The sequence below is a fragment of the Hypanus sabinus genome, chromosome 25, assembly GCF_030144855.1.
Source record: "Hypanus sabinus isolate sHypSab1 chromosome 25, sHypSab1.hap1, whole genome shotgun sequence".
Taxonomy (NCBI): Eukaryota; Metazoa; Chordata; class Chondrichthyes; order Myliobatiformes; family Dasyatidae; genus Hypanus; species Hypanus sabinus.
Genome location: NC_082730.1, coordinates 10062999 through 10075812, shown reverse-complemented (window position 1 = coordinate 10075812; position 12814 = coordinate 10062999). Strand labels below are relative to the sequence as shown.

Below are 12814 nucleotides of genomic sequence, written 5' to 3'. Positions count from 1 at the left end.
GTCTGTGATAGGGTAGGTCAGAGGCCCGATGTCTGTGATAGGGTAGGTCAGAGGCCCGATGTCTGTGATAGGGTAGGTCAGAGGCCCGATGTCTGTGATAGGGTAGGTCAGAGGCCCGATGTCTGTGATAGGGTAGGTCAGAGGCCCGATGTCTTGTGATAGGGTAGGTCAGAGGCCCGATGTCTGTGATAGGGTAGGTCAGAGGCCCGATGTCTGTGATAGGGTAGGTCAGAGGCCCGATGTCTGTGATAGGGTAGGTCAGGGGCCCGATGTCTGTGATAGGGTAGGTCAGAGGCCCGATGTCTGTGATAGGGTAGATCAGAGGCCCGATGTCTGTGATAGGGTAGATCAGAGGCCCGATGTCTGTGATAGGGTAGATCAGAGGCCCGATGTCTGTGATAGGGTAGATCAGAGGCCCGATGTCTGTGATAGGGTAGGTCAGAGGCCCGATGTCTGTGATAGGGTAGGTCAGAGGCCCGATGTCTGTGATAGGGTAGATCAGAGGCCCGATGTCTGTGATAGGGTAGATCAGAGGCCCGATGTCTGTGATAGGGTAGATCAGAGGCCCGATGTCTGTGATAGGGTAGGTCAGAGGCCCGATGTCTGTGATAGGGTAGGTCAGAGGCCCGATGTCTGTGATAGGGTAGGTCAGAGGCCCGATGTCTGTGATAGGGTAGGTCAGAGGCCCGATGTCTGTGATAGGGTAGGTCAGAGGCCCGATGTCTGTGATAGGGTAGGTCAGAGGCCCGATGTCTGTGATAGGGTAGATCAGAGGCCCGATGTCTGTGATAGGGTAGATCAGAGGCCCGATGTCTGTGATAGGGTAGGTCAGAGGCCCGATGTCTGTGATAGGGTAGGTCAGAGGCCCGATGTCTGTGATAGGGTAGATCAGAGGCCCGATGTCTGTGATAGGGTAGGTCAGAGGCCCACTGTCTGAAAGTCCGGGCCAGGGACAGGAGGGTGGAAGGCCGATGTCTTCGAGTCTGTGAACCAAGGACTGCTGGCCCATCCTGTCCTGGGGCTGGAGCCTGTGCTTGTAAGTGTGCAGGTGAGTGGATGGGAGGGTGGGAGAGGGGCTCGTGTTTGCTGGCTTTTGCTGTTGTGGCTACTGCTTGTGTGGCTCTGCCGAGCACAGTGGGCATGCTACATTGTCACTGGCCCTCAGCACCTTGTGTTTGTTGGCTGTTAATGCAAACAATGCACTTCGCTGTAAGTTTCCATGTACATGTGATAAAAAAATGCAAATCTGATCTGAATCCACGATAAAAATTACAAAGATGTTGCCAAGGCTAAAAATAGGTTGGGACTTCATTTCCTGAAGCATAGAATGAGGGGAGATTTGATGGAGGTATGCAAAATTAAGATAGGTATAGAGAGGGTAAATGCAAGCAGGCTTTTTCCACTGAGGTTGACTGAGACTAGAACTAGAGGTCATGGGTTAAGGGTGAAAGGTGAAATATTTAAGGGGAACATTTCTTCACTCAGAAAGTGGTGAGGGTGGAATGAGCTGCCAGCGCAAGTGGTGGATTTGATTTCAGCATTTAAGAGAAATTTGGATAGGTGCATGGGTGGGAGGGGTATGGGGGGGGGGGCTATGGTTCAGGTGGAGGTGAATAGGACTAGACAGAATAAGAGTTTGGCACAGACTAGATGGGCCAAAGGGCCTGTTTCTCTGGTGTAGTTTTCTATGATTCTATTATTTTAAAAGGCTATTGAAAACAAGAAGTCGGGTTCAACATGAGAGGAAGGAATTTTAAAAGGGGGAAGGATTTTGAGGACCATAGCAAGCTGAATCCCATGGATGTTCCTTTTAAAACTATTATTGGAGTAGGTTCCTGACAAGGAAAAGAACATTTCTTTCAATGCTATATTGTTTACAGATCAAGAAAGAAGAATTGTCTTCAACCTCAGTGGAACTTGACTGTATCTAGTTTGCAAACTGTAATTCCCACCAATCAGGATGACATTTGATAATACTAATGAAGATAGAGGGTAAGTGAAAAAGGGACAAAATAAATCTGGATGGAAACAGAAATAAGATACAATATATTTTAATAGAAACAACAGCTCTCGTTGCTGGGGTCAGTTCCATTTTACCTGCTTTTCCGATCTGCACGGCTAATTTGGTGAGCTTGCCCTGCAGGACAGATTTCTCTTTCTTTGGTATGTTTGATTTCTTCTTCTCCTTCTCTTCCAGGTCCCCACCTTCTTCGCTCTTCAATGGCTGAATCTCCAACGCAACACCATCCTGAGCTTTAGCTAGTTTCAACACATTGAAACAGATTTGCAAAACACTGCATAAACAGTCACAGCTATTACTGCCCATGTACATGTCAGGGCAAAGGTAAATGTGGGGGAGTCAAGTGTGTGTGTGTGTATGTATGTATTGGGACGTTGGCTTTTATTGTTAGAAGATTTTAAAGGTCTTCCAGCAAAGTGACAAGTTATGAAATGATAATGATGCAGTCCCTATAATACAAAAATTAAATCTTTTTTTAAAGTGTAATGGATAATCCATGGTAATTCCTCCAGAGAAGTTTAGACAATCTGTAACTTTTTCAAGGACTTTCATGTTCTCAATGTTTATTATTTATTTTTAATACTTTGGCTTTTTTCCTTATTTGTGTTTGCACAATTTGTTGTCTTTTGCAAATTGTTTAGCTGTTTTTGTGTGTAGTTTTTTCATTGATTCTATTGTGTTTCTTTGAACTTATTGTGAATGCCAACAAGAAAATGTTAATACAGGGTATATGAAGACATGTATGGAGCTACTTTAATAATAAATTTACCTTTGAATTTTTTTGTACTTTTTAAAGTTTTGTTGCATTTGGTCATTCTTCACAAAGTCTCAATTGTAAAGTGATTTGTCAGTATAGAAAGTGTATTGATCTAAGTTGCTCTAGCAAAGGTCACTAATGTACGGCTCTCCAGTCTGTATTTAATATGGTGACATGAATCAAACAAAAAAAAATCTTCAAATGTGTATTCTGTTGAAAATAATCGGGGGCAATCATTCATATAAAGATGCCCACTTTAATGCATTCTAATTTCATCAATGTCCTTGAGTTACAATGTATGGCATTCTTAAGTGATCACCAGAACATCAAATCGTGTCATTATATTTGACTTTGTCTCTCAGCACTATTTATCAGTCACACTGAGTTGCAGCTGAACTGCAGCGCATCAGCATTCCTAGGAAGATTCGCTTACCAGGTTTGGGGGGGGGGGGGGTACTGGGGGTGGGGGGTGGGGCATTTTCTAAATCGGTAACTTCACCTTTCAAACTATCACTTTGTTGGTTAAACCATAAAAAGTAACACACTGACATAAATAGTGAAATTCACCATCAAGTTTACCACAGATGCAAATGATGTTACAATTACAATATCATTCTTAACACAGCAAACAGACAAACCATGGAGAGCTTGTGTCTGTAAATGGAGCATGTAATACACAATAAATAAAAAGGTACAATGTACAATGTCTATCACTTCATTATGAAGAGAAGAAAGAATCACAGTAACTAAAACAATATAGCTGACAACCTATCAGAGGATTTCCTCTCTCAGCTCCTCAGTACCTGGCATTCAACATAGGGATGCAAAAAAATACACCAGTTCAGGGAAGGAGTACTTTACGGTTAATCAGAACAGCTCCTGACAGCAGCTATAACCAGTCATGTCCCTGTCGCTCCTAGTCTATGCAAGGAACGCTTGGGTCTATTCAAGGAATGCTTGGGTTTACACAAGGAGTGCCTAGGTCTACATCAGGAACAGGCTGCCAGCACACGTGGTGTATGCAAGTTTGATTTCAATGTTTAAGAGAAGTTTGGAAAGGTACATGGATGGTAGGGGTATGGAGGCTATGGTCCCAGTGCAGGCCGATGGGCGTAGACAGTTTAAACAGTTCAGCATGGACAAGATGGGCCAAAGGGACCGTTTCTATTCTGTACATTTCTATGACTTGGGTCTACTGAAGTCTTGGGGGAAAAGGAAACTCAATATGACAAAGTCTATAGTCTTTGGAAGAAAATAATGCATTAGGGTGCATCAGTTCTGTTTTTCTAGTGAAAGCGTGCGGGTGCGCGGCCGCGCAGTAACTGAAATGCTCCCGTGCAAATAGCAGGACACAGCTGGATTTCATTGTGTTACTTAAGTGCCGAGCAGTTTTCAGAATCTGTGAAAACTTCCCGCTCTGAGCAATGGTTGGCGTGCTCAACTGTGTAAAGAAAACTTAGAGGGAGGAAGGTTGATTGTGAATGTTGACCATCTGATGCTTTGTGTCTGTCATGCTGATGCAAGGAAGTTTTTCACTGCGCCCATGCAGACATGGACTTGCGCAGATACCAATGAACTTGACTTCCACTCACCATTTGCACTTATCGACTTGGCAACGCTATTTGGAGACAGGACAGTCGGTGAAATCAAACTGTTTAATGGTCTGCTGAAGAAACTCAGTGGGGAGGATGATTTAGTGAGGGGGAAAGGTTTTGAATTGAAACCCTGTTCTCTCCTTTGAATTAAACTTTCCTTTCTTCAGAGTCATACTACAGGTGGACATAAAGAAGTTAAAGGCTAAGGTTACATCACCAGCTGTAGCTGCTGCACAGAAAGGGTTAATTTCCAAGATATGATTAGCTTATTTCTTTGAGGTCTGGTCCCATTACACCCATGGTGAATGCCTGCGGTTGAGGAGGGAGATAATTACTTTCTGGTAGATTGTAGAAAGTTTTTTTAAAATTTGACTTCATTTGTTATATTTTGAGTTAATTAAAACACAAAATCTGTTTCTGAAGTTCTGGAAACTCCTCGGCATTCTAAAAGTTGAATTATAAAATATTTCCAAAATCTAGTCAATTGAGTCACTTGTGTGAAGTTCTGGTAACGTGGACCAGAGGTTTGATAATTTATATTTATACACACAGTTCTGAAATGCATCATCTGTCAGAAATATAATTGAGGAATTGTCAAAGGCTTGTGGCCTCTGTATAAAAAATATTATAATTACTTAATCACTATTAATACAACAGAACCAAAGGCCCAAAGTACCATCAATAGCAAAGCTGGACAACAGCATCCAGCTTCACAAGGGCATTATCTTTTAAAACTTTGGAACATACACTATCCTATGAGTAATTTACATTTGAGGAGAGAGAGCTAGGAGCAACAAAGAAAGAGAGAAAGAAAAAACGACAAAGACTATGTCAGAGAGGCTGAAGGAAGGCAAGCTGAACTGCAGAGAGGGTGAAGTTATGAGGTCCTCCACAGAGCCTGGAAGGGACAGTCAAACCACAACGTGAAGGCTGAGACTATGGAGGAAAAAAAGTAGGGGTTCAACGATTACTGTTTTTCTAAAAAAAGAGAAACTGATTAAACATCATATTTGCACCATGCTCTCTTCCAGCATAATTCTTTTACATGCATTGTCTTAACATTGTTGAGAAGGGGCTGGAATAATGGATATTAATTTGGGAGGAATGATTCCAGCAAGTCCTGGTTACTTAAAGGGGGGGGTGGAATTCTGATAAGATTTCCAGATAGAATCTCTGAAGTACGGATGAGACAGCCACAGGAAATTTGGCATTTTGCAGTTCACAGAGGTATTTAAAGGGCTCGGCAGCAGATGCCAGGGTTATATGTGGAAGGGCGGAAGTAATTTTGTAATATTCACTTCACATCTCTTGCAGGAACAAGAGACAGCAAATGGCCAGGACTTCAAACCAGTTGCAGTGGTTATAAGTGGCTTTCACTTAGACCTTCAGAAAAATAATCTCACCACAACACGTCGCTCGAAGGAACTTTTGCCAGATCTGTACAAGTCACCACGAGCAGGTTATGCAAGAACCAATTTAATAGTAACTGCTTTGCAACTGATCGTGGGTTTTTTTCCCCCAATAATCGTTGTACCCCCATTAAAACAGAAGGTGGTGGTGAAGGCCCCACTGTGTTAGCGAATTTGAAGAACAACAATAATGGTTGAAAAATAAAGGAGGAGAAATGCTTCCAGTTAGTGTGGTCCTATGTTTATGAGGGTTACCTTTGTTGCGATTTTCTGGTACTCCTTGTTTTTTACCTGTTCAAACAAAAAAGGGTGGAATGCTTGTCACATGACTTCATAAATGCTATAATGTAAAAGGCTCATGTTTAGCTGTGCTGGAGACTGGAAATGGAATGTCAGTTGTTAGTTCATGGCACAGGGTCACTGTAAAACCATTCCAGTTCCACAATTCCTTCTGTTGGCCACCTTAACCTTTCCCAGTAGAGGATAGAACTGGCCAGGATGCCGAGCAACAGTACAAACTCTGCTTTGCATGCCAATCGTTAACAGCAGAGAGAGAGAGAGGGGGGGCATTGAGATGCCAATCAGCATCATGGGCAACTTTTGGTCACATTGTCAGGGGCATGGCGTTACATGAACAATAGTTAACCTGTGTCCACACCAATTTAATTCAGGAGTGGTCTGATTAACATTTCACAGCCATGATTTTTGACACTGGTGCTCTGATGTTACCAAAACTCTCAGTAGTTAGCCTTTGAGATATTGCTAATGACTTGGTACCAAATTGTATCCAAGTAGATGTCAGACCGGTTAAAAAAAAGAACCTGTGAGATTGAAATTCCCAGCTGAGCAGTGATACAAAGACTACTGCCTTGATGCTCATTAGGCAGTAGAGAGGAACAAAGTGAGGCAATAGAGTGGCATCAGATCCATTTTTTTGGTATAGTTAACATGTTAGCACTGTACCAACTCTTGGCTTCCAATATCTGCAGCAACTGAGGAGAAATCCCTATGGTACCCACCAACTGTAACCAGGCGCTTCTTGGCTTGCTGGGCAGACGTTAGCTGCGGCCACAGAATGGAGGGAAGGGGAGGGTGGTATGGTAGCGTACCACTATTTCAGTGGCAGTAACCAGTGTTCAATTCCCACTGCTGTCTGTAAGGAGTTTGTACGTTCTCCTTGTGACCGTGTGAGTTTCCCCTGGGTGCTCCGGTTTCCTTCCACATTCCAAAGACGTATGGGTTAGAGTTAGTGAGTCATGGGCCTTCTATGTTGGCGCTGGAAGCCTGATGCCACTTGCCCAGCACAAACCTTGCTGATTTAAATTGATGCAAATGATGCATTTCACCGCATGATTCGAAGCTTCAACGTACAGTATTGTGCAAAAGTCTCAAGGCTCATATAATATATATATAACTAGGGTGCCAAAGACTTTTGCACAGTACTGTATTCGTCAATGTGGAGTGAAGAGTGAGTTTCTAAGGCTGGCAGGAACAAAGGATGGTGGGGATAGTGAGGGTGGAGTGCCACGGGAGGGGGCTGACAGGGGATTGCTGGGGGGGGGGGGGGTTGGCATGGGTGCAGACACACCAAGCCCTGAGACACCAGGCAAAGTCATTTGAATACAAACAATTGACTTATCGATCATCACAAACTGTCTCTCTGGTGATCCCATCTCCCTTCCCCTTCTCCCAACCATAATTCCCCTCTCGCTGCCCCCTTCCCGCTCTCAGTGTCAAAACAGCCAAATTAAAATCCACTTTGATTCAATGTCATAAAACAATAGAACATTAAAATATCCGAGTGGGGTAAATGATTTTTATAGGTACTGTGTATGTACAGTATGTGGCTAAGACTCGTGCACATGACAAGCAAGGTTAAACTTTAATCTCAGAGATTGTGGCCAGGCACCTGGGCGGATGAGGGTGATGATGGATGAGCTGACAGATCAAGCACAGGGAAAGAATTTTCTCATTGAGCCATGGAGAAAAAGGTCTTGTGTGGGCTGCAGGTTGAGGGCAGAACTTCCCCGTGTTCTAAAGTATTTAGCTATGTTGCATTACTCTTGTTTTCCTTCTCCCAGGTTCTGCAAAACTAGTTTGTATAAATTTTAAATTTAAGCTAGAGTTTGGTATGCACAACTCATCGAGATATAGACCCACTTCCAGAGACTGAGCTAATTGGCAGATAAGGTAACCACCTCCATTAAAACTCAAAGTAATCAGACTGGGGTTACAAACAGGAGAAAATCTGCAGATGCTGGAAATCCAAAGCAACGCACACAAAATGTTGGAGGGACTCAGCAGGCCAGGCAGCGTCTATGGGAAAGATAGATGCTGATGAAGGGACTTGGCCCAAAATGCCGACTGTTTACTCTTGTCCATAGGCGCTGCCTGACCTGCTGAGTGCAAAAAAATGTAACCTGTCATGTTCCTCTTAAATCTTTTCCCACTCACCCCAGACCGATTCCCTGTAATTGTTGACTGCTCAACCCGTGAAAAAAACTGTTGACATTCACCCTTTCCATGCCCCTCTTTATTTTACATACCTCTATAAGATCACCCCTCAGTCTCCTACATGCCAAGGAAAGTCATACTAGCCTGTACAACTTCTCCATATAACTCAGTCCCTCGAGTCCTGGCCACGCCTTTATAAGTCTTTTCTATTTTATTAAACAAAGGGATTGAAAGGAAGGCCACAGCTTACTGCGATATGGGCCAAATATAGACAAATGAGAATCACTTGGGTAGACATCTTGGTCAGAAGATCCTGGGAATGAAAGGGTTAACACGAGGATCATTTGATGGCTTTAGCCCTATACTCAATAGAGTTTAGAAGAATGAAGGATGATCTCATTGAAATATACTGAATATTGAAAGGTCTACATAGAGTGGATGTTTCCTATAGTGGGGGAGTCTAGGGCTCAGAATAGAAGAATGTGCCTTGAGAACAGCGAGAGGGAGAAAGTTCTTTAGCCAGAGGGTGGTGAATCTCTGGAATTCAATGCCAAAAATGGCTGTGGAGCCAAGTCATTGGGTCTATTTAAAACAGAGTCTGATAGGCCCTTGGTTAATCAGGGTGTCAGCAGTAACAGGGAGAAGGCAGGAGAATGGGGTTGAGATGGATAATACATCAGCCAAGACTGGCAGAGCAGACTCAATGGGTCAAATGGACGAATTCAGCTCCTATGTCCTTGGGTTAGCATGGATGAGTCAGGCAGAAGGGCCCATTTTCCAGGCCCTACCACAGCCTGGTGACCAAACTCCAGTGAAAACCTGGCTTGTTAGGGGAAGCTGCCTGCCTCTAGTAAGGAATTTGTGCTTCACTTAACCTTGGGGTTATAGTGGTTTGAGCAGTCAAATCTTAAGAGATCATGCTCCAAATAAGGCAAGCAAAAGGTTAATTAGTTGTGGAAGACTATCTTCTTAGAATTCAAGGCACAACTATGTTGAATGTGCTGGCAGGGATGAGTCACTTCCAACGATATTTCGATACCAATACCCTGAAGTGCACATTTAATGATGATGTAATTCATTTTGTGACTGTGCCGCGTACTGCATCATTGCAATCTGAACCATACCAGCCCGTAAATGAGCTCATTCTCCTCTGCTACCAGCCTCTGTGCGTCACTCTATTCTCCACATTTAAAAAAAAACTCCTTGTGTATTAGCAGAAAAATCCTGTCAATGACGCTGTGCTGCCTAAATATCTCGCTGCCTTAGGAAGGCAGCCAACATAATCAATACCCACCCATCCCAGATGTTTGTTTGTTTATTTACTTATTTAGAGGTAGTGTGCAGAAAAGGGTCCTTCCTGCCCACAGAACTGGCACCCAGTAACTCACCTATTTAACCCTAGCCTAGCAGGTTACAACGACCAATGAACCTACTAACTGGTACGATCAAGCTGACTTTTGTTGGCTTTGTGGGTTAGTTTACAATCGGACCCTCCCTACAGATCATCGTAAACCAAACCTCAGGAAAAGCTGCAGAGATCGATCTCCCAATCCCTCATCATTTACCTTAAATTTAATTTAGGGATACATCGCAGGACAGCCCATCTGGTCCAAAGAGCCACAACACCCACCAATTTAATCCCAGCCTAGTCACAGGACAAATTACAATGACCGCTGAACCTAACAACTGGTAAGACTTTAGACTGTGGGAAGGAGGTGGAGCACCCAGAGGGAACGCACGTGGTTCGCGGGGAAAACGTATAAACAGAGCTGGAATTGAACTCTGACATCCTGAGCTGCAATAATTGCACTAGCATGGCACTGTTATTCTTCCTTCTCCTCCTCCCACTGGGCAGAAGGTACAAAAGCTGGACCAGCCTCAAGGATTGTACCCCACTGTCAGAAGACTATTGAACGGTTCCCTAGTATAAGAGGGACTTTTGACCTCAATTTATCTCAGAGTGACCTTGCACTGCACCATATTATCCACTTGCACTGCACTTTCTCTGTATCTGTATCTCCTCTTTCTGTTCTCTGTCACTTTCTTCCTCTTGTAGTCCTTGATGTGATGAAACGATCTGTTTGGATGGCATGCAAAACAAAGTTTTTCCACTCTACTTCGGTACATGTGACAATAGTAAACCAATTTACCAATTCACAGGACAAAATCTTCCCAATCCTTCTCAATTGAGGAGGCTTCCAAATTTCGCCGGTGGTTGGGTTGGGAGAGTGGGTAGAGTATGGAAATACAATGCAAATGCTCAGGGAATTTCAAACCAAAATAACATTTTGTCATCTGGCCCCCAATGCAAAAGTGGCTTCACTGTTTGAGAGAAGGGTTACATTGGCCAAAGCGTAGAATTTTGGTAAAACATCTCAACATTAGTTTTCTGTATCAAATGAAATTAAGAATAAAGATTCAATCCTTTTTATACATGATTTGACAACATTTTCAAATTTGATTAACAAAACATTAAAATCGATTTGAAGAACTTTCATGATTTTACAGCTTATTAAAATAAAACTTCAACTTTATCCATTTCACAAACCAACTGTAAAACGTTTACAACAATGCACAATCTGTGATGTGGGAATAATACTTGTGAAGTTGCTAACACCCATTTCTAACCACATATATGGCCTGTAAAATCCTTTTACAGAAGAAAACAGCTTCACCCTAAAAGCCCATAAGACCACCGGTGAAGCCTTTGTAAAATCAGATCCGTGTCCAAGGACATTAAGCTGGTGAGCATGCTGTCTTCTCGCTACTACCAACGGGCAGGAGGTACAGGAGCACTGGGTCCCACACCTCCAGGTTCAGGAACTATTATTACCCTTAAACCATCAGGCTCCTGAACTGGTGCGGGTAACTCCACTTAACTCAAACCTGAATTGAATCCACAACCTACAGCCTCACTTTGAAGGACTCTACTACTCTAGAATCCTAATTATTTACATTAAAAAAAATTTGCACAGTTTATCTTCTTTTGCATATTGGTTGTTTGTCAGTCTTTGTTTATAGCATTTCATACATTGTGTTTCTTTATTTCCTGTAAATGCCTGCAAGAAAATGAATCTCAAGGTAGTTTATGGTGACAGATCCATATGTTGATAATAAATTGACTTTGAACATTTTTGCTCAAGATTTATTATCTGTTTCAAAGTGAATGTCTCCCATGGACATGATATCTATACAGACTAACCCACCAAGGTACTAACGTAACTCAATGCTCCATTATATGATTGGAGTCTCCACAGATCTGACTGCTGTAAATTTTCAACTGATCAGAAAACAACGGCCAATTTAAGCAGCACCATTCTTAAAAGGTTTGAAAGGCCAGAATATTTACAATAACTTTGCTTTTTTTTCTCCTTTCAAAGATCATCTTGTTTTGGCCAACAACAGAAACTTAATTCGTGTTTGTATATGTTTACTCCAGTGATAAAATTCAGGCAGTGATTATTATAACCAAATCCAGTCCTATTGGGATTAGCTTACTGGGCATGCAAGGAAATCTCACACTGTGGATCTGAAAGTGGAAGTTGAAAATCACGGTTTTTTTCTTGTTGAAAAAGAAATTACAACATTTCTTGGCTTTCGATGGAGTGTTTTTTTGAAGGGTATCCAGTATTTTATGCTTATTGCCTAATTTCCCAAATATTTAGTTCTAAGGCTATAAGTGGTATTGTGAATGGAAATGGGGAATATAGCGTGCACCAAATAGCTGACCAAAATTAATGGTTGGGAGGGTGATGGAACTTCACACCAAAGCAGACCTTTTATGTCACCATATACAACCCTGAGATTCATTTACCTGTGGGCATAACTCAGAAAATCTACAGAATAGTAATTATAACAGGATCAATGAAAGATCAACCAGAGTGCAGAAGGCACCAAACTGTGCAAATAGTAATTTAAATAAGTAGCAATAAATAACGAGAACTTGAGACAATGAAAAAAAGCATCCTTAAAGTGAGATTATTGGCTGTGGGAACATCTCAATGATGGGGCAAGTGAGTATAGTTATTCCCTTCTATTCAAGAGCCTGATAGCTGAGGGGTGGTAACTGTTCTTGAACCTGGTGGTGCAAGTCCTGAGGCTCTTGTACCTTCTCCCTGATGGCAGCAGCAAGAAGAGAGCACGTCCTGGGTGGTGGTGGTCCCTGATAGGATGGATGCTGCTTTCCTACGACAGCATTTTATGTGGATGTGCTCAATGGTTGGGAGGGCTTTATCTGTGATGTACTGGTCTGAATCCACTACCTCTTAGGATTTTTCATTCAAGGGCATTGGTGTTCCCATACCAGGCAATGATGCAACCAGGCAATATACTGTCCACTACGCATCTACAGAAGTTAGTTAAAGTTTCAGACGTCATACCAAATCTCTGCAACTCTATTAAAGAAGTAGAGGTGTTGCCATGCTTTCTTTACAATTGCACTTACCAGGTCAGGTCCACTGAGATAGTAACACTCAGGAAATTAAGATTGCTATCCCTCTCCTGAAGCCTACAATCAGTTCCTTGGTCTTGCTGACATGGAGTAAGAGGTTGCCGTTATGACACCACTCAGCCAGATTTT

At 42.6% G+C, this 12814-nt stretch overlaps 1 protein-coding gene across 9 annotated transcripts in view; it reads right to left on the bottom strand.

The window, feature by feature from the left end:
• LOC132380994 (plasma membrane calcium-transporting ATPase 1-like) overlaps nt 1–12814 on the bottom strand; it is a 344539-nt gene that overhangs the window by 91149 nt on the left and 240576 nt on the right. For all 9 annotated transcript variants that reach the window (XM_059950036.1, XM_059950039.1, XM_059950041.1 and 6 more), the window contains 2 exons: nt 6037–6072; nt 2098–2259 (listed from right to left, as the gene is read on the bottom strand). In XM_059950036.1, the coding sequence (XP_059806019.1) occupies nt 2098–2259; nt 6037–6072 (198 nt within the window). The remainder of the gene's footprint in view (nt 1–2097; nt 2260–6036; nt 6073–12814) is intronic.